We start from the raw sequence: 19,029 nt of genomic DNA on the forward strand, positions 1-19,029 counted from the left end.
TCTTCTCAGTCATCTAAACCTTTCTTTTGGTCAGAAAAACTGGAATCAAGGAAAGGGGGTTGGCAAATACTCTAGCACAAGCTCCCGAACAGACAGTTGTAAATCATGGCCACTATCAAACATGTTGGGATGTGTCTTGGATGGCCCATGCTATGCCGAGACTAACACCCTATGGCTGCAGACATGAATTAAGGGCCACGGGTCTGAGTCTGTTGTTGTCACAGGCAGGTTTGTGCAGATATCACACATCATCGTTACTTCTAGAAGCACTGCTTGCTGCACAATGGGTAGGATGTTCGACACTACAACCAAAGGGATGGGTATGTGTGTGGAACCCAAAGAAAAACACAGGAAGCAAGGGTGGTGGAAAGACAAAGACAACAGAAGAAAATTTATTAAGGTTTGTGAGAGGCCAAAAAGGCCTATGAGACAGGATGAATTACATTATGCTCAAATACCACTAGAGGTGTCTAGCACACCTCTGCCGCTGTAAAGGAACTATAAAACAAATAATGGAAAGGAGCTACATCTCATCCCAGAGAGAGAGAGAGAGAGAGAGAGAGAGAGAGCAGTAGTGGTAAAATATGTGCGATCAGCATAAAGCCATCAGTGGAAAACCAATCCAAGCCATGCCTTGTCAAGCGAAAACTCACCTATATCCTCTCAGCCATATTTCAGCCTTTTAAATCAAAACTCTAATTCTCTGCTTTCAATAACTTTGAGTTCTTCTCAAGACTCTATTAATAATCACAGCAACGTCACCAGCATCTAATCAATGAGCCACTCTCCCCTCGTGATTACTCCAGGATACATTGCCTGCTTCATGTTTATAATTTTTTATTTCCAAAATGTCATTGCTTGCTTCAGAGTACTCCTTATTCGATCAGCTGCAGTGGCTTTCATATCCACTTCCATCAGTCCATCTGCTACCCTGTGCTGGTGAGCTGCTCTCCCCCTCATGGTTACTCCAGATACATTTTCATATCCCTTGCATGCTTAATGTTAACAAAAATTAGTTCAAAATGTCATTGCTTGCCCCAGACTACTCCTTGACTGCTTTAGATTGTGAACGTTGACTTCTGCTGCTTGTTGGATCAGTTACACTGGATTTCATGTCTACTTCCATTGGTCCATCTGCTACCCTGTGCGAGTTAACCGCATTATCAAAAGTTGTCCTGACATGCTGACACATTACTATTAAATCTTGTAGGGCATCTTTAAGAACATCCTTTGCTGGAGCACCTGAAGAAAAACAAAAATTAAAAGACATTTACATTCTGAAAGAGAGTGTAATTTAGAGACATCTGTCAGAGACCAAAGTGGTAGAGCCTCAATGATACTATCTAAGAAGCTAAACAGAAAAAAAATTATTCTTCTTATTTATGGGCGGGGTGGGGGGGCGGGGGATGTTGGGGGTTGTGGGGTGGTGTAGAACCTGTAGTCTGGATTCTGATGTTAACGCGATTCTCAGATGGATGGGGAACACTGTAGCCACAGAATTCAACTCGAGGACTGCATCAAGAACATTGATCAAAATCAGAACCTATGTTTTATCAATAGAAAAGCCACCCCTTAATCTTGAAAGCTAACGTTTGAGAGAAGCTCAAGGTGTGAAGTCCTAGCTCAACTACTTCAATAAATTAAATTGACAAGCCACACAATTATGGTTAGCATTATGCCAATATGGAACACACTGATGAATATTCAAGAAGGTATTTAGTTCAAAAATATGGAACACACAATCTTGCACTAAGCTGTGCATGAAAAGAAAAGAATTTCTATTTGTTGAAAATCCGTTTCAGGTATATGCAGTGCAGCTGGAGCAGTATACCAAATACTAGGCATACTAGACAAAAAAACACACACCAGAAGAAAGGTATAGAAATGTCTCACTCATGATTTAGGACATATCGCAGAGAATTGCCGAGCGTATGGTCTTCATCCATCAAGGAAAAAGTGGATGCCCGAGGATCATCATCTGATCCAAGCTCCATCATGGTCGCCATCTCTGCACAAGCATACACATGAGAATATATGCAAAAGGGTTAGACTTGGAAAGACTGTTATTCACCTGATGGCACAGACAGACCAGATGATGTGATCAAAGCATTAATGACTAAAGTACTTTTTGCCTATAAATTACAACTCGTCACCTATTCCAAGAAAGTAATCATGTATCGCAATGATTCGTTACAGGCTTTAAAAGAGATGTCAGGATCAGTTGCATTCCTCCCGGCGCACTGGTGTAGCAGGGCATGATGGATCAACAGCTAGGGCATTGCTGGGATCATTTCCAGGGAGTTTCTTTCTCTGTAAAGGTACAGAAGTGGAATTTTCTCTAGCAGATGCACAGGTTCGCTCATCTACAAAATATTCGCTCTGTGGAAATAACTTAAGAATCATTGTAGCAATTGCATGATGCTCATATCTGTTTTTTGGATATGTTCCCTGAGGGAGAATGTATTGTGTGTCTAGTTAGAAGCAGCACACTCCTGACATTCACTTAAGACACTAGCGTTAAAGTAACCACGCTTGTCAATACCAATTCAGGCCAGCAGCACTCCCTCTGAGGAGTGTGGTAAGAGGCAAAATGTCCCTACAAGACCATGGCTTGCCAGTGGTCAAAAATTGGTGTGATAAATCACATATCAAACTCAATCACAACATCCAAAAGAGTATCAACATCATGTGGCATGAGAGTGGCCGGCGAGCTTCCTCTCCTAGAAGACAAAATTGGTGTGATAAATCACATATCAAACTCAATCACAACATCCAAAAGAGTATCAACATCCTGTGGCATGAGAGTGGCCAGCGAGCTTCCTCTCCTAGAAGACAACATCCCGCAACTGGTGTATACAATGTGAGCTTAAAACCCTCAGTCTCATTATTGTATCCAAAAAAATGTACTTGATTCCCTTGTTGTCAAGCTTTGATCTTTGTGTATTTGAAATCAAAGGTCATGCAACTAACCGAAACCTCTTACGGACTGACCCTGACCTTATACCCAGAAAATGCCTGAAAACTTCGCTCTTGAAAATGCTTTTGAGGCGGATCTGTTGAAAATATGTGTGCCATGGTGGCAGTAATTGCAACCTCCTCCAAAAATCTTATGACAACCAATTGTGCTTACGCAAGCACTTCATTTCCACGAGGCAATAACATTATGCTATGGAATGTCAAGCTGCAAGAAATCAATGTTTGACTCGTAATCCATGCTCTTTCAAATATGCCTTGAAAACATCAGATATATACTAAATAGTGTGCCCTATGTCATATAGAAATTAAAAATCAGAAGTACTAGTTGGGGGAGCCTTGACATCCATGCTGTAGGGAACTGTTCTTCATTACTCTGCCCTCCAATCCAAAGATAACTTTATATTGAAAAGATCCTCTTTGAAGGTAGTGAGGGGAGTTTGTTGAATCTGAATGGCATGTTGTATGAAGAACAGAACATGCATGACCCCTTCTTCGCACCCATGCCCTTAAAAATAACATGGACAGTCAACTGGTCAAATCTGCTTTACCTGGGGACTCTATGTTAACTCAACGGGTTTTATTCTAATTCGAGTTACCCACATCTGGTAAGGGTTTACCTTCAACAAGCTCGTGAGTAGAGATGCCTTATTCTTGTATTTATAATGAGCTTGTCATCTATAATATATTAACGAGGCTAATCGGTTAGGACCATGAAATGAATTAGTGCCCTTAGATTTAAATGGATGACTATAATCCATTGGATGGAAAATGGTTACATTTGAGGCTGATCCCGTCTTGGTCTCTTTCATTCGTACTTAGTCTCACCCGTCTTCCATCTTGGTCTGTTTACGATTGGAGACTTGGGCATCATTGGATGTTTGAGATTAAATAACCTCCATTGGATGCAATTTGTTGCGCGCGGAGTGTTCGCCATTTCATTTACGATCGAAAAACCTTTCATTTTGGTCAATCTCTTTCATTTCGGCTGCTCCACCTTTGAGCACTTTGAGTAATGGAAAGATCTTTGAACGTTACAGTATCAGAATGCAGTTATGATCAAAGCAAGCAAGCTAGCTCTTCAATGTGCAGGTAAACTACATCAATTGTCATGCCACTTCCACTCTCGCCGGAGACCATCTGGCTGAGGTGAATGCAACCAAGAAATTTTTGGGAAGAGTCGACATACATCAAAATCAATGGACAAAAGTAATTCATCCGCTTTTGTCAAAATCGACTAGTTTTGAAACAGAAAAATTATCGTTATGCGTGATGGATATTTTCAATTGTGACAATGAAGATGTAAAATATTGCAATCGATGCACTAAAGTGTCCTTTGAACTGTTTTAATCAATTGGAGGCTAGGGCAGTCACCATAAATTCCTAAAGCTTAGAAATTCACGTCCCCGTGACAGTACCTGACGTGCTGCCATCCTCACGTTGAAGTCTCTAACTAGGAGGACATCTCCTCGCCTCAAAAAATCCATGGTATCCTAGTGAAAAGGTGTGTATGGTGATGTCTCGGCCTCCTCTCGTACTGCCCTGGCCAATTGTGATGTCTCTAGTGGAAAGTAGCAGACCGCTATTAAGAGATCTCGACTGGTCGTGTGTGGTACACGGATCCAAAGGAATCTAGAGTGCCGGTCGCTCCTCTCAACTGAGATCGCCCCAATGATGGATGATCTATATAGTATTGCCACTCCACCTGTCTCCCTTGCCTCGTTCCTATATGCTGATTTCCAAGTGTACCCGCCGCTCATAGACCCCGTCCCCATATATGGGAGGGCAGTCGGATGTCCAGTGGAGGCTGGTGATGAGACGTCGGTGCCACACTACTACCCACTTTCCTCCTTGCGGATCGCATTAGAGAGCACGTCTCTTCTCTATCTGTAGAGGTGTCAGGTCCTCATCCATGGATATTGAGAGGTGATCTAGTAAGGTCGATTTGCGACGCAATGCTACCAAGCCTGCCTGAGTGTCTCTAAACCGTATAATGAGATGCTGCACTCTGTTGGGATCTCTCCCCACTCGCCATGCTCCCACAATAGCATGATCAGGAATCCCTAAAGTGGTCGCAACAAAGGTGGTCACATTGTCTATCGGTGAGACCTCAATTCGTGAGATCCCGCGGACTCTGATGTTGAGAGCCTTATTGGCTCCCTACTACTGTTCCAAAGGGTAGCCAAATCCGTTACTTTCGCAGATTCCGCTTCACCACATCTACCCATTTGGATGTCTCTACAATGGCCGACTACATGGTGGCTATCTAGGCCTTGACTACTGCTACTGGTGTGTCCCCCGGAGCAGTGCTCAAAGAAGACACCTCCTTGTTGAGCTTTGTGATGTCCTTCCTAAGCCCCTGACTGAGACTAGCCTGCTGTTGTATGATAAGCGCCTGCTCCTAAGTGAAACAGGCCTGCTCCTATGCAAAGCGGGTCAACTCCACCTCACGTGCACGAATTTGTGCACCTCCATGAGAAGAGACTCCCAAGCATCCTGTGGATCAACCAATGGGAAGCCTAGTCCTCTCAGGATCTCAAACCGAAAGGAAAAGAAAGAAAGAAAGAAAGTCTATTAACGTCCACTGGAGACCAAAAGGTCTATGGGACAGCAAGAAACCCTCTAGCACATCTGCTTTAGGGAGGCACATGGCAGCTCCCGAGGAGTGCAAACGCAACCCCCATTATTTTAGAGTACCTACTTCAATGTGAACAAGATCTTTGACTGTAGAGACTAGCTCCGGAGTAGGAGGGGAACCCTTACAAGATTTTACAGCCTCACCAATTACTACCTGCTTACTAGGCCCTTCCAGAATGTGAAGTCGAACCTTTACTTCTAGAAGCTAGTTCCAATCGTAGCTCTCTCACTTCCTGCTACAGATAAAAAATCTGATCTTGTTGCCCAAGGATGGGTCGTTTTGAGCCTTCTTGTTACTAAGTCCGTGCATATGGAGAGGGTGTCATGGCTGCAACTTTAGAGTACCAAGTCTTGATGGAGGTTCAAGGAGTTGAGGGGGACTTGGAGGAGAGGGTAGGCCAATCCATAATTGGTTGTCTATTCAACCCCCTAGCTTAACCTAACCCCTAGGGTTAGGTTGGGCGTTTAGCCCAACTCACGGTTAGGGTTAGTGTGTTTGTTACTAGCCGAGGTAACTATTGGCCGAGGCAAAGGGTTGACGAGTGGAGGGCTGCTAATGGGCTGACAGGCTGTACGAAGAGGTATGAAGAGGTACGGGCTGTTGAAGTACCGGCTGACGGGCTGGTATAGGCTGCTGAAGGAGAGGTAGGGGCTGCTGCTGATGCACTGCTGCTAACGGGCGACATGTTGTACAGACAGGAGGGTGAAGTACAGAGAGTTACGTACGGACGGGTACGGACAACTACGTACAGACGAAGAGAAAGGGTAGGCTAGCAATTCAGAAATATGTTGTTTTTTTTTTGGTTTTTTGTTAAAGGTGGAGAAGTGAGGCTGGATGGTAGGTGGTTGATACGCTCCTCAACTAATCTCAATTTTTCTCATCATCACGGGTACTATTCACAGGCGCTGGCATCCGATTTTCCTCCCAGGCACTCTCATGGATCGCATGCACACAAAGATACATAATTCCTTTTTCCTTCATCCCTATCCACAAGCCCACAATTCCCTAGATGGTTCCCCCCTGCCACATGTCATCATTTTAGACCTTTAGCTTGGTATACCATTTACCCCTCCCTTGGGGCACAATTAAAACATTTGCCCCTTGGCATTCTTACACATTTAGGTGCACCTAGGCCTGAGCACTCAGAACCACCTAGTCGATGCCAATACACCCTCACCTAGGACCTTGGCAGTTACTTCCCTTGACCATTTAATTTACGCACATACTTTCCCTTTTTTGGATGTGTACTTTGTCTTATAGTCCTATAAGGGCTTCTGCAGACGTTAATATATCTTTCTTCCTTTACCAGTCCAATCTGACAAGCCTCCAAACGCGAATACTCTCCCTCTGATAGACTCATATAGGCTCATCATCCCCCAGATATGTCCCCTGGGATCTGCATCTCTTAGAGTCTCCTAATCGTGCGGGCTCGTGGGATTGTGTCAAAGGCCTTCCGAAAGTCTACAAAGCATGCGTAGACTTTCTAGGATCTTGACTTCGCCTCCTTGATGACGGCCCCTCAGATGAAGATATGGTCAAGAGAGGAATGCTGCCTAACCAGCCTGTCCCAAAGCTCGCAACCGCATCCACTTCTGACCTCACCCAACTGAAAGACATCCAAGCATCCAAACCACTGGCAAACTGAGCTCAAAGCAGCCTCAAGAATATCACATGCATCCACACTGTCCTTAGGCCTTTTCCAGAAACAACCTTGCCGCTGGATGCTTACTAGAACCTGAGAGAAACCAGAGAGGACTGCAAACAACACACATGCACTGCAAAAAGCTCCAAAGAAGGAAAGAACAATGAAAAACAGAACCTGAAACCAATTCCCGCTGTCTGTGGTTGAGGGGCGAGCTCTTTCCTCACGCCTATCCTCCGTCCAGGCTCCCTGCAGGGTGCAGGAGGTTTCCAGGTACCGGGAGAAGAGAAAAGTGAAGAAAGAGAGCGGAAGAGGGGCAGAAAAGGCTGGAAGAGGACCACAGACTTGCAGATCTGCCCCAAAGCCTCGACCTCGAGATTTGTGGCTCGAAAAACACTCCCCAATGTCCCATACAGCAGCCTCAGGGGCTACGCCTCTGTTCCATACAGTCTGTACGGCTGTACAGACTGCAATAAATGCCCTGCTCCTTGCCTTGGGATGCGTGCCTGCAGCAAGGCTGCCTCGAAAAACGTGCAAGAGGGAAGGGAGCAGCCAGAGCAGCAGCACAACAGCAGCAAGAGCTAGAAAATGCAACGAAAACTGCAGAAGGAGCTTCTGGTAGACCTGCTAGACTCCAGGAGGGTGAGGGGAGAGAGATGGTAGTGTGGGGGAAGGAGACCCCTAGCATGTGCCCAAAAGAAAAGGTGAGGGAGGGGGCTGCCGCATGGGCAGCACCTCACAGGGAAAGGACAGCCAAAAGGGGCTGCCACGTGGGCAGCACAGCAGCCTGGCAGAGGTGCTTCAAGGTGTGTGTGTACGGGCTGGAACAGGCCCCTAACAGAGGCGCACAGGAGGTGGGACAGAGGCTGCATGTGGCGCAGCAAAAGGCGTCTGCAGAGCTGGCACATGATGCAGCAAAGGGGCAGAGGTGGAGGCTATGGTGGGCCAGCCACCTGGCCATAGATGTGCCCAAAGGTGGGGCCCAATGAGGGCAAGCCTAACGGTGGCAAGTCCAAGAAGAATGACTTTGATGAGGAGGACACTTCCAAGAGGAAGCACAAGAAGAAGTGCTGCTATTGTGACACGCCAGGTCATTTTGCGACGGATTGCAAAAAGAAGGTGGCGGATCAAAAAAACAAGAGGAAGGAGTCCGACTCAGATTCACAGGGTGACACAAAAGCCAAAGCTAATGTGGTAATCAAAGAGCTGTTCTTGGTGACATCTCCATGTGTTACTGATATGCCGACCTAGAAACCACAGTGATGATGTCTGACATTGAGATGTGGGTCGACGAGGAGTCAGAAACTTTTGTGAAGTTGAAGGACAACATGGAGTGCTTGCTATCTTCCAGATGCGTGGCTATTGATACTGACATGAGGGTGGATTCCATGGAGTGCCCTGGGGTTTCATGTTCAGATGGTGGTTGTACTTCACAAGGGTACAAAATTACACAGGTTTTTGGTATGTGCCTCGATGAGGTGCATGGTTTACTTTCAGAGCAAGCACACAGGCAATATGGCGATCTGGTATGTACTTGATGTTCTTAACTTGAGCCTTTATAGCATGTTGTGGAGAGAATCTCCTCTTCAACTGTCTCAGGTAATGCAAGATTGGAAGGAATTGGCCTTCTTCAAAGGCAGAAGGGGAAGTGTGGGTGCTTCTTCAAATCTCGAACACAGATTGCTGGAAGGTGATGGACAAGGTGTATTGAAGCCAGAAGAGTACCTGCTTGAGAGCTCAGTGAGAGTTCGTGGTCCAGGTTATCTGGAGATATTCTTTTGTTACGGACCTTGCCAAAGGAAGGACGGGTTGAAACAAACCCTCAGAGCATGGTACCTGGAAGACTCCAGGTTGTTCACTCATTATGAGGGGGACAACTGGAAGATCGTGGTGTCTGGATTGCTCGAGTTCGAAGGCAGGAACGTGACTGAAGGTGGTGATGCCAGGAGGTGCTACCAGAGATGGACTTGTGGACCAGGATGGTGTGCAAAAGCAAAACCAGACCTAGTGGAGCAGGAACCACTGCATGAAAAGCCAGGAAAAGATTTCGACATCGAAATGCTCCAAAGGACTACAACAGGGAGTTACTGGAGCATCGTCATCGACGTGTTGGCATTGGGCCAAGATGTGTCGGTGAGAGGGGGTGTTGGAAAGGTCACCTCCCCATCTGTAAGCCCCCATATGAGGAGAGCGTGGGGGAGGGAGACCTAGGGCATGTGCCCAAAAGAAAAGGTGAGGGAGGAGGCTGCCACATGGGCAGCACCTCACAGGGAAAGGACAGCCAAAACGGGCTGCCACATGGGCAGCAAATGAGCTGCCATGTGAGCAGCACAGCAGCCTGGCAGAGGCACTTCAAGGCATGTGTGTACGGGCTGGAACAGGCCCCTAACAGAGGCGCACAGGAGGCGGGACAGAGGCTGCATGTGGCACAGCAAAAGGCGTCTGCAGAGCTGGCACATGACGCAGCAAAGGGGCAGAGGTGGAGGCTATGGTGGGCCAGCCACCTGGCCATAGATGTGCCCAAAGGTGGGGCCCAATGGGGCTGCCCTTGGGGCCTGGCAAAAGCCCTTCTATAGGGCTGGTTGGACCAGCCAACCGGCCAGGATGAGGCTGGCTGGTAGGTTTTATGACAGCCCCTTGGGGGCCTATAAAAGGAGGGCCTCCAGGCCCTTACTCATCATCTTCTGTCCATGAGCAGAAGGAGCAGCAGCAAAGCTATCCTTGGGCCTATGTACAGGAGGAGAAAGAGACTTTGAAGCTGCAGACCTAGCTCAGCTGCCCATCTAGGCTGTACCCAGGCAGTAAGGTGGAAAAGAAAATTCTGGACAGAGAGTCCACTACGCTCGAGGTGGAGCACACGGACTCAGGGTTCTAGAAGAGACTAGCAGATAGAGAAGGACCTTTGTGGGATTGCAGCCAGGATATGGCCCCATTGGAGGGGCATGGAGGGCTGTGAACAGACCTTAAATAGGCAGGCATATGCATTAAGGAAAATCGCACCCAAATGGGGGGTTTTATAGAGCCAACCTAGAGCTGGTCAGCCAGTCTACAGTGTCACGATCTGTGACGTATTCCTTTCTCTTTCTAGACTTATGGATGGTTTAATGAATGGACACTTGTGGAAGGGTATGCCCTTTCGACGGGACACTTGCCCTTTCGACGGGACACTTCCTAATGAGGCATAACCCTTCACAAGAGACATTCTAATGAAGAGACATTCCTATTGTAATGTACCCTCTCATCAAGGGTCACACCCTTCACAAGGGGTACACACCTCTTCATGCACATACCCTTTGGAGTACACACCTTTTCATGTGTGACTCTTCACTCTCTATATAAGAGAGGCCCAATTGTATGGATGACAACACATCCACCCTACAGATATTCAAGCAATACAAATATTCCTTGTTCTCTGCTATCTCAGTCTCTTTTCTGTTCCTTAGCACATTTCTAAATATAGTAAATCTAGGATTTCTTACAGTGGTATCAGAGCAAAATTCGCTCCTGCCTGTAGGAAACGCCCCCCACCTTCTAGCGCTGATCTGATACATTTTTGCCGCTAGAAGGACATCCGTGCACATTGTGCATGGAAGAGATGGAGAGGATGAGCGTAAAATTTTTAAACGCCTACCCAGCCTAAAGTCATCCTGGCCTCTCCATCTCCCTCACATCACAAGTTGATGTGAATGGACACGACAAAAATCGTGTCTTTTCAAGTGCTTGGGCTGTCCCAAAACCAAGGGACGCACCTTTTCCACCATGGGACACACCTTTTGGTGACGAGTCTCGACTCCTCACTCATGGAACATACCCCATCGTGGACAAAAGGACATACCTATTCATGCAGGGTCACACCCCTTTTAACAATAGGGACATATCCCCTCATGAACACGTGCACCTATTCCAAGGGTCACACCCCTTCGAATAGGCACACCTCCTAGGCCCCAAGTACCTACAAAAGGGTACCTAGAGGGGTAAAAAGGGAAAAAAAATAAACCCATCCCCTACCCCTAGGTTTACCCTAGCTACCTAGGGTTAACTAAACCCCCCATTTAATTTTTGGGGCAACTAACCCATTAGGCAGCCCAACGAATCGTCGCAGCCCTTTCCCCACAAAACTGCAACGTACGAAGTGAAGCCTCTCCAGAGATTAAAGAATCAAGTCCCAAAAAGACCCCTGAAGGCAACGTCCAAAGTGAATCACTATTGCAACTTCAAATATCTCAGCTTCAGGACAACATCTCCGACTTGGTTCAAAAAGTTCAACAACTTCAAGATTCTCGAAGTCCCGCACATACAGAGGATGACGTGACGCAACCAGACGACGATGCGGACTCTTTCCCACCAGAGGTAGAAAACACTGAACTACGTGCCCTCTACCGATTACTTCAAGCTTCCAAAACTAAAAGACTTTACGTCAAACTTCCGGAAGCCTACACTGGTCAACGTAATCGCCGAACAGTTGACCAATGGCTCGCTAAAATGCGCATGTATTTTGACACTGTTGACCTCACGGAAGGCAAAAAGATCGCTTTGGCAGCCTCCCTCCTGAAGGATACAGCATTTCTATGGTGGCAAAGACGCTTAAAGGACGGAAAAAGTGTGTTAACATGGGAACGTTTTGAACACGTGCTCCGTAAGCAGTTTGTACCTGCCAATGCGGACTTCCAAGCACGTTCAAAACTCCGACAGTTGGAGCAAACGGGTTCCCTGTCTTCCTATATCTCTCAGTTCACCACATTGGTGCTAGAGATTGATGGTTTAACTGAGGATGATCGCCTTCATGCTTTCATCTCAAGCCTACATCCCTCGTTACGCATTGATGTTCTTAAAGCAAACATCACCACCACAGATGGCGCTATTGCTTACGCAGAGTGCATTACAGATTTCCTAAACACAGGGAAGCAGAGTGCTAATCGCACACAGAACTCTCCTATGGCCAAAGGTGCTCGCCCTCAAGATAACACCAGGTTTCGCAAAAACTTCGGTAATCAAGGTCAGCGACAGTCTCAAGATCCCCAGAAGCCTCAGAAATCATTTGCTGGATTCCAACAGAAGCACTCCCCCAAGGATCGTGTTTCTTCTTCTTCACAAAGTCATTACCGACATCCCCAACATAAAGGTGCGGCCACTGACAAGAAGAATAACTCCAGCTCAAAAGGACTTTGTACCATCTGTACCGGCGACCATAGATGGTTCAATTGTCCCAAGCGACCAAAGCAAAATTCTAATATGGAACCTAGCACTTCCCAAAAAGAAGATGCTACCTCAGCACAAGACAAGAAAGGCAAGCCTATTCGAATGGCGAATACCATCCACCTGAGCCTTGCCAGCAACCCCGAACCATCCCTGGCCACTCAAGTACTTTGTATTCAAGGATCGATTCGTGGAACAACGGTCACCATCCTCATCGATAGTGGCTGTTCTCATAATTTCCTAGCCAGTTCTGTGGTCGATAAACTTCGGTTGACCACCAGTCCTAGTCTCATGGACTATCAGATTGAACTCGCAAATGGAACAACTTTCTTGTGCAACACCAGGATTAAAAACTTGTCTTTTCGCATCCAACATTATACGGACAAGTTGAACTTCGACATTATGCCTCTTTCTCGGTACGATGTCATACTCGGACAACAGTGGCTCTACGACTATGATCCATCAATCAGTTTTCGCAGCCATACTATCCAGTTTGTCCACCAAGGAAAACTTATTGAGCTAACTAGTTCTAGGGACTCTCCTTCAACCCCAGTTGCCTCTGCCCTACAAGTAAAGAAGTGGGTTCGTAAACGTCAAGTAAAGACTTCACTTCTGTTGGTTACGGCAGTAGAAGAGACACCAACAAAGGATCCTCCTGAATACCTCAACCAACCTTTTTTCCAGCCTTTCACTTCTGTTGGTTACAGCAGTAGAAGAGACACCAACAAAGGATCCTCCTGAATACCTCAACCAACCTTTTTTCCAGCCTTACCTGAATATTTCTCCACAGGAATTGCCAAAGTAGTTACCACCTCGACGACCAGTGGATCACCCAATCGAACTTATTCCAGGCAGTATCCACCGTCGAAACCTCCTTATCGGGTTTCTTACACTCAAAATGAAGAAATCCAAAGACAGGTCATCGAACTACTTGACAAAGGTCACATTCGGCCCAGTCGCAGCCCTTTCGGATCTCCTGTACTACTTGTGGAAAAAAAGAAAAAGTTAATGTGCCTCTGCATCGACTATCGAGCCCTCAACAAGCTCACTATCAAAAACAAGTATCCATTGCCTCGCATCGATGACCTCTTCGATCAACTTCTACACGCAACACAATTCTCCAAGATTGATCTTCGTTCAGGTTATCATCAAATTCGCATACGAGAAGGCGATGAGTACAAGACAGCTTTTCAAACAAAGTATGGACACTATGAATGTTTGGTCATGCCTTTTGGGTTAAACAATGCCCCGGCCACATTCATGACATTAATGAACGACATCTTCAGGCCTTTCCTCGATAAGTTCGTTATCGTTTACCGCGATGACATCCTCGTTTTCAGCAGATCCCTACATGAGCACAAACAACATCTTCACCAAGTTTTTGACGTTCTCCGCGCAAATTCTCTCTACATCAACATTGAGAAGAGTGAGTTCTTCAAGACCCAACTTGAATATTTGGGACATGTTATTTCAGCTCAAGGTATCTCTGTGGATCCCAAGAAGGTCGAGGTAATCCGAAACTGGCCTACTCCTAAGAATGTTCATGATGTCCGCTCTTTTCTCGGATTGGCAAACTTCTACCATACAAAGGTCTATCAGTTTTTCGAAATCGCAGCTCCTATGTCCGAATTATTGAAAAGCACAGCAATTTTTCAGTGGCTTCCCGAAACAGAGTATAGTTTCCAACAACTCAAGCAAGCACTCACTACCACACCAGTTATGGCTATTGCTGACCCAAACCTTCCGTTTGAGGTCATGACCGACGCTTCCGACATCGCTACAGGAGCAGTCTTGATGCAAGAAGGCAGAGTTATTGCTTTTGACAGCCATAAACATTCTGATATCCAAACCCGATATCCGGTTTATGATAAGGAGTTCCTTGCCGTTGTACATGCTTATCGCTCTTGGAAACATTATCTCATGGGAGCCGACTCTGTGGTCAAAACAGACCATCACTCTTTAAAGTACATCTTTACTCAGCCAGTCATGAACGCTCGACAAGCACGCTGGGTTGAGTTTCTGGCCAACTTTCACATGACCATTGAGTACATTCCAGGACTACGCAATGTAGTTGCAGATGCTCTCAGCAGGTTACCTCTAGCATCAGCCATGGTAATCTCTACATTATCTGTGGATGTTCCGAATTCATTCAAAGGAAAGTATTTCAATGATAAAGACTTCGGCACAGCAGTACAGGTTCTTTCCAAAGATCAACCTTCGACTTCCGAACAAAAGATTTTCTCATCCTATTCTTATACGGACGACCTTCTGTATTATCAAGATCGCGTCTGTGTACCACATGACAAGGATGTTCGACGTCTTTTGTTAAAAGAGCATCATGTAGTTCCTTATGCTGCCCATCCAGGCATCAATAAGACTTATCGGTTACTCAGTGCAACATACTACTGTCCTCAGATGAAAAGAGATGTCATCAAAATGGTCACATCTTGCTTATCTTGTCAACAAATGAAAGCAAGTCGACGACTTCCAACAGGACTTCTTCAGCCTCTTCCAGTTCCAACTGAAAGGTGGAAAAGTATTTCCATGGATTTCATTACAACACTACCACGATCCGCCAGAGGTAATACTCAAATTATGGTAATTGTTGATCGATTGTCCAAAATGGCACACTTTGTTGCTTGCAAAAGCAGTGCACAGGCTCCGGACATAGCCAAACTTTTCATACAACACATCTTCCGACACCATGGATTACCCAAGAATATCATATCCGACAGAGATCCTAAGTTTACCAGTCACTTTTGGATTTCACTATTCGAATCTTTGGGTACAACTCTACTGTTCAGTTCAGCTTACCACCCAGAATCAGATGGACAGACTGAAAGAGTCAACCAAGTTCTGGAAGAAATGCTTCGACATTATGTTCAGTCACGCCTCGCAGCCTGGGAAGAGTATCTCCCACTCCTTGAGTTTGCTTATAATAACTCTTTCCATAGTGCCATCAGCATGACTCCATTCCAAGCAGCTTATGGACACACTCCGATTGTACCAACAAATTTTGTACTTCAACATCGAGTGGCCCTAGCTGATCAACTGGTTCAAGAAATGCAAGACATTCTACTGCAAGTCAGGGATCATATGCGAAAAGCACAAGAGCGGTATCAACGGTCTGCCAACAAACATAGACGTCACCTGGAATTTAACACTGGTGACATGGTGCTATTATTTGTAGCCCCACATCGCTATAAGACGGTTAAGTCTGTGTTTCCTAAGTTGCGACCAAGATACTATGGACCTTTCCGGATCGTCAAGAAAAATTCACCTTTAAGTTATAAATTGGAATTACCACCATCATGGGGTAAAATCCATCCAACATTTCATATTTCTTGGCTAAAGACGTACATTCCAAGCAATGAAGCAGTTCCTCCTGCAGGTGATTATGTCCCAGAAATCGAAGACGATTATGTTCTCCTTATTCCTGAGCGTATTCTGGACCATCGACAGTGAGAGACTCGACATCGACTTATCACGGAATTCCTTGTTCTTTGGCGAGATCTGGACGACTCCGACGCTACTTGGCAGTCTGATGAAGACTTACAGCAGTACCCTGATCTTTTACAGCAGTATTTTCAGAATCTACCATGATATTTTCTACATCAGTTCATTATCTCCACCAGGGTCTTCTTTTGAGTGGGAGGGGATGTCACGATCTGTGACGTATTCCTTTCTCTTTCTAGACTTATGGATGGTTTAATGAATGGACACTTGTGGAAAGGTATGCCCTTTCGACGGGACACTTGTCCTTTCGACGGGACACTTCCTAATGAGGCATAACCCTTCACAAGAGACATTCTAATGAAGAGACATTCCTATTGTAATGTACCCTCTCATCAAGGGTCACACCCTTCACAAGGGGTACCACCTCTTCATGCACATACCCTTTGGAGTACACACCTTTTCATGCGTGACTCTTCACTCTCTATATAAGAGAGGCCCAATTGTATGGATGACAACACATCCACCCTACAGATATTCAAGCAATACAAATATTCCTTGTTCTCTGCTATCTCAGTCTCTTTTCTATTCCTTAGCACATTTCTAAATATAGTAAATCTAGGATTTCTTACATACAGATTTGGTCGACCGGCCAGTCAACCTGACCCTAATTGGGTCGGCTGAAAAGGCCCTGTCGGCCAGAATTGAAGGCATCCAGCCCTATACATAATTCCTCCATTGGGGCCCCATTAGATGCAGCAAGGCACAGCAAGTAGAATTGCATTGCAGAGTGCAGCAGCCACTGCGTTCCAGCTTCCAGGCATCCTGGCACTAGAGAAGGTGGACCAGAGGCAGTAGCAAGGTGCAGCAAAGACACCACAGATCCAGCAGACACTAGCGAAGAGCTCAGAACGTAAGCAGATCACAGGGTCGCAGAAGGGAAGCTGACATAAGTTTGAGAGGCTCCTCCCTAAGCCATTGAAGATCTCATTTGAGAGGCGCACAGAAAAAGGAGTGAGCAGGAGACAGGACAACAGTTCAGAGCCTTAGATCTAGCACAATTGTAGCAACATCTCACTGTCCACATGGTGTAGGTTGTGAGTGCACTTTTGTATCTATGTTTTGGTCCTTTCAGTAAAAATTTATATTATCTATTGGTTGCTGTATCTTGGGTGTCTACTTCACGTCTGATAATGGAGTTAATAGATGCTTGAGTACACATATTGAGTACGATGTAGATCTCAGGTGTGATCTCATGGTTGATTTATTTTCCGCTGCCTATTGTGGTTTGGGCATAACCTTTATTCAAAGTTCTTCTAATTGAGGTGTAATACTCACAGGTACGTTTAATACTTACTCAAAATAACTGGACAATCCCACAAAATAAATGATCGCAGCACAACAATCAAAACAAGCAATTGGGGTTTAGTGATGAACAGCAATGAGAAATACTGCGTAGTAGCTAACGGCTGCAAAGAGAGAGAAGAGCTCCAAAGGGGCCAGCAAGAGAGAGATGACACAGACCCAAGAATGCAAATGTAACTTACACAGAAGGAGCAGCGTTTGCAGAGGAGAGCACCGGTAGAAGCAAGCGCTGACAAAGCAAAACGCAGGCTAGCACTTGCAGCCTAGCCTTTGGTGCCTATTCCCACTACCAGGTAGTTACTCAGCCAAGGCTCTTTACACACGGCTCGAGCGCGGCGTGTACAGGGGCGACATGCCAGTCGTGCCATTCATGCCGACTGGACATCCGCGGGTGAACAAGACCCTTGCCCAAGGGTGATTTCTTGAGACATCATTTATTGCAAATGTGGCGGGTGGGACTTGAAGCAGAGTTGGTGGGACTTGAACCATTCCCACCAACTCTGCTTGGCACGTAAGCGCAAACCTCGCCGCCCAGATTCTAGCTATGTGTGTTGAGGCTTGAGCGGGTGGGGCTTGGTGTGTAAACAACCAAGTGTGCATTCCCATTGGCATCTAAAGAGTCTAGTTAACTGAACTCTCCTAACTGCTTATGCTTAGAGAGGAAAATGGAATGCAAGGTATGTTGAGGATTCATCTCAACATCACATGTTATCATATGTGCATAGCACTAACACATAGAGTGCTAAAAAGGCACAAGGGTTGGAAACTTTGTGGTGTGCTCTCTAGCTATGCCATCTCTCCTCATCTTTACTCTTCTCCTCTCCCTTTCCATATTTGTTCATGGTATCTGAGCATGGTTATACCTTCCGCTAAGGCGCAATCCTTGTGAGAGTGTGAAAGATCGAGAGATTGAGAGTTTCTTGAGTGTTCAACTTTCATTCCATTGATGAAATATGTCCATTCATTCCACTTCGAACATTTCCATTTATTTCTCGAGAGTTCTTTGTGAGGATTTCTATTCATTCCATTTTAGAGTTCTTTGTAAGGACTTCTATTCATTCCATTTGAGAGAGAAATTTCGCCATTCATTTCTGTCGTGAGAATTCAATGAGAGAGATTCTCATCGGGAGATTCCTTTAGAGTTCTATTCGGAAAGTGGTCGGTCTCCATTTAGAGAGAGAGATATAAGGAGTGTTCTTGTTTTCCGAGAGATAGTGGTTACCCTTAGGGGGGGGGAGAGAGAGAGAGAGAGAGAGAGAGAGAGATAAGATTCATTTGTGTTTGGAGAGAACTACAAGTCTACACAACCAAAGCTCTGATCTATTGCTTGCAATAGCCTTCTTCAACGAATATTGCCTGCAACAGCCTTGAGAAAGAGAGAGATCTATCGCTTACAACTACGACAACCTAGAAGGACCACATAGCAATCAACGAGCTACACAAGCAAAGACTCCTACAACTACCTCTAGGACTGAAGCTTCTATAGCAACTAAGGGCCTTATGTCATGGAGGGGAAAAAGATGGGAAATAGCTATTTTTGTTATGCCATGCAAATGCACCAGGGGAAATAGAGAGGAAATAGGAGGGAAATAGAGTGGGACCAAGGGAAATAGCACTCCATGCTCTAGACCTCATGGTGCTATTTCCCCTACCCTTAAGAACCATTGATGTGGCATTTCTCTACCATTGATCTGACATTTCCTTATAGCCCGCTCTTATTTCCCCTCCATTTCCCTTGGATCATTATGTCATGCATCAAGGG

At 45.7% G+C, this 19,029-nt stretch overlaps 1 protein-coding gene across 1 annotated transcript; it reads right to left on the minus strand.

Annotated features, from left to right (window-relative positions):
- Positions 1-455: 455 nt before the first annotated feature.
- LOC147905632 (uncharacterized) lies at positions 456-17,685 on the minus strand. The gene is made up of 4 exons (XM_087381063.1): positions 17,450-17,685; positions 1,894-2,008; positions 1,436-1,512; positions 456-1,242 (listed from the first exon to the last, which is right to left on the minus strand). Exons 2-4 carry the CDS (start codon positions 2,004-2,006, stop codon positions 1,043-1,045), a joined length of 390 nt encoding a protein of 129 aa, XP_087237189.1. The 5' UTR covers positions 2,007-2,008; positions 17,450-17,685; the 3' UTR covers positions 456-1,042.
- Positions 17,686-19,029: the final 1,344 nt, after the last annotated feature.

This window comes from Dipteris shenzhenensis, chromosome 1 (genome assembly GCF_047967505.1).
Source record: "Dipteris shenzhenensis isolate YYH24624 ecotype China chromosome 1, Dip_SZ_1.0, whole genome shotgun sequence".
Classification (NCBI taxonomy): Eukaryota; Viridiplantae; Streptophyta; class Polypodiopsida; order Gleicheniales; family Dipteridaceae; genus Dipteris; species Dipteris shenzhenensis.

What these genes read in the sequence shown, in the direction of transcription:
- LOC147905632 (XM_087381063.1), bottom strand. Translation starts at nt 2,006, where the DNA reads ATGGCGACCATGATGGAGCTTGGATCAGATGATGATCCTCGGGCATCC. An exon ending in CGATATGTCCTAAATCATGA is followed by an intron (nt 1,513 to 1,893) that starts GTGAGACATTTC and finishes TTCTTGATGCAG; the next exon opens with TCCTCGAGTTGAATTCTGTG. An exon ending in CATCAGAATCCAGACTACAG is followed by an intron (nt 1,243 to 1,435) that starts GTTCTACACCAC and finishes GTTTTTCTTCAG; the next exon opens with GTGCTCCAGCAAAGGATGTT.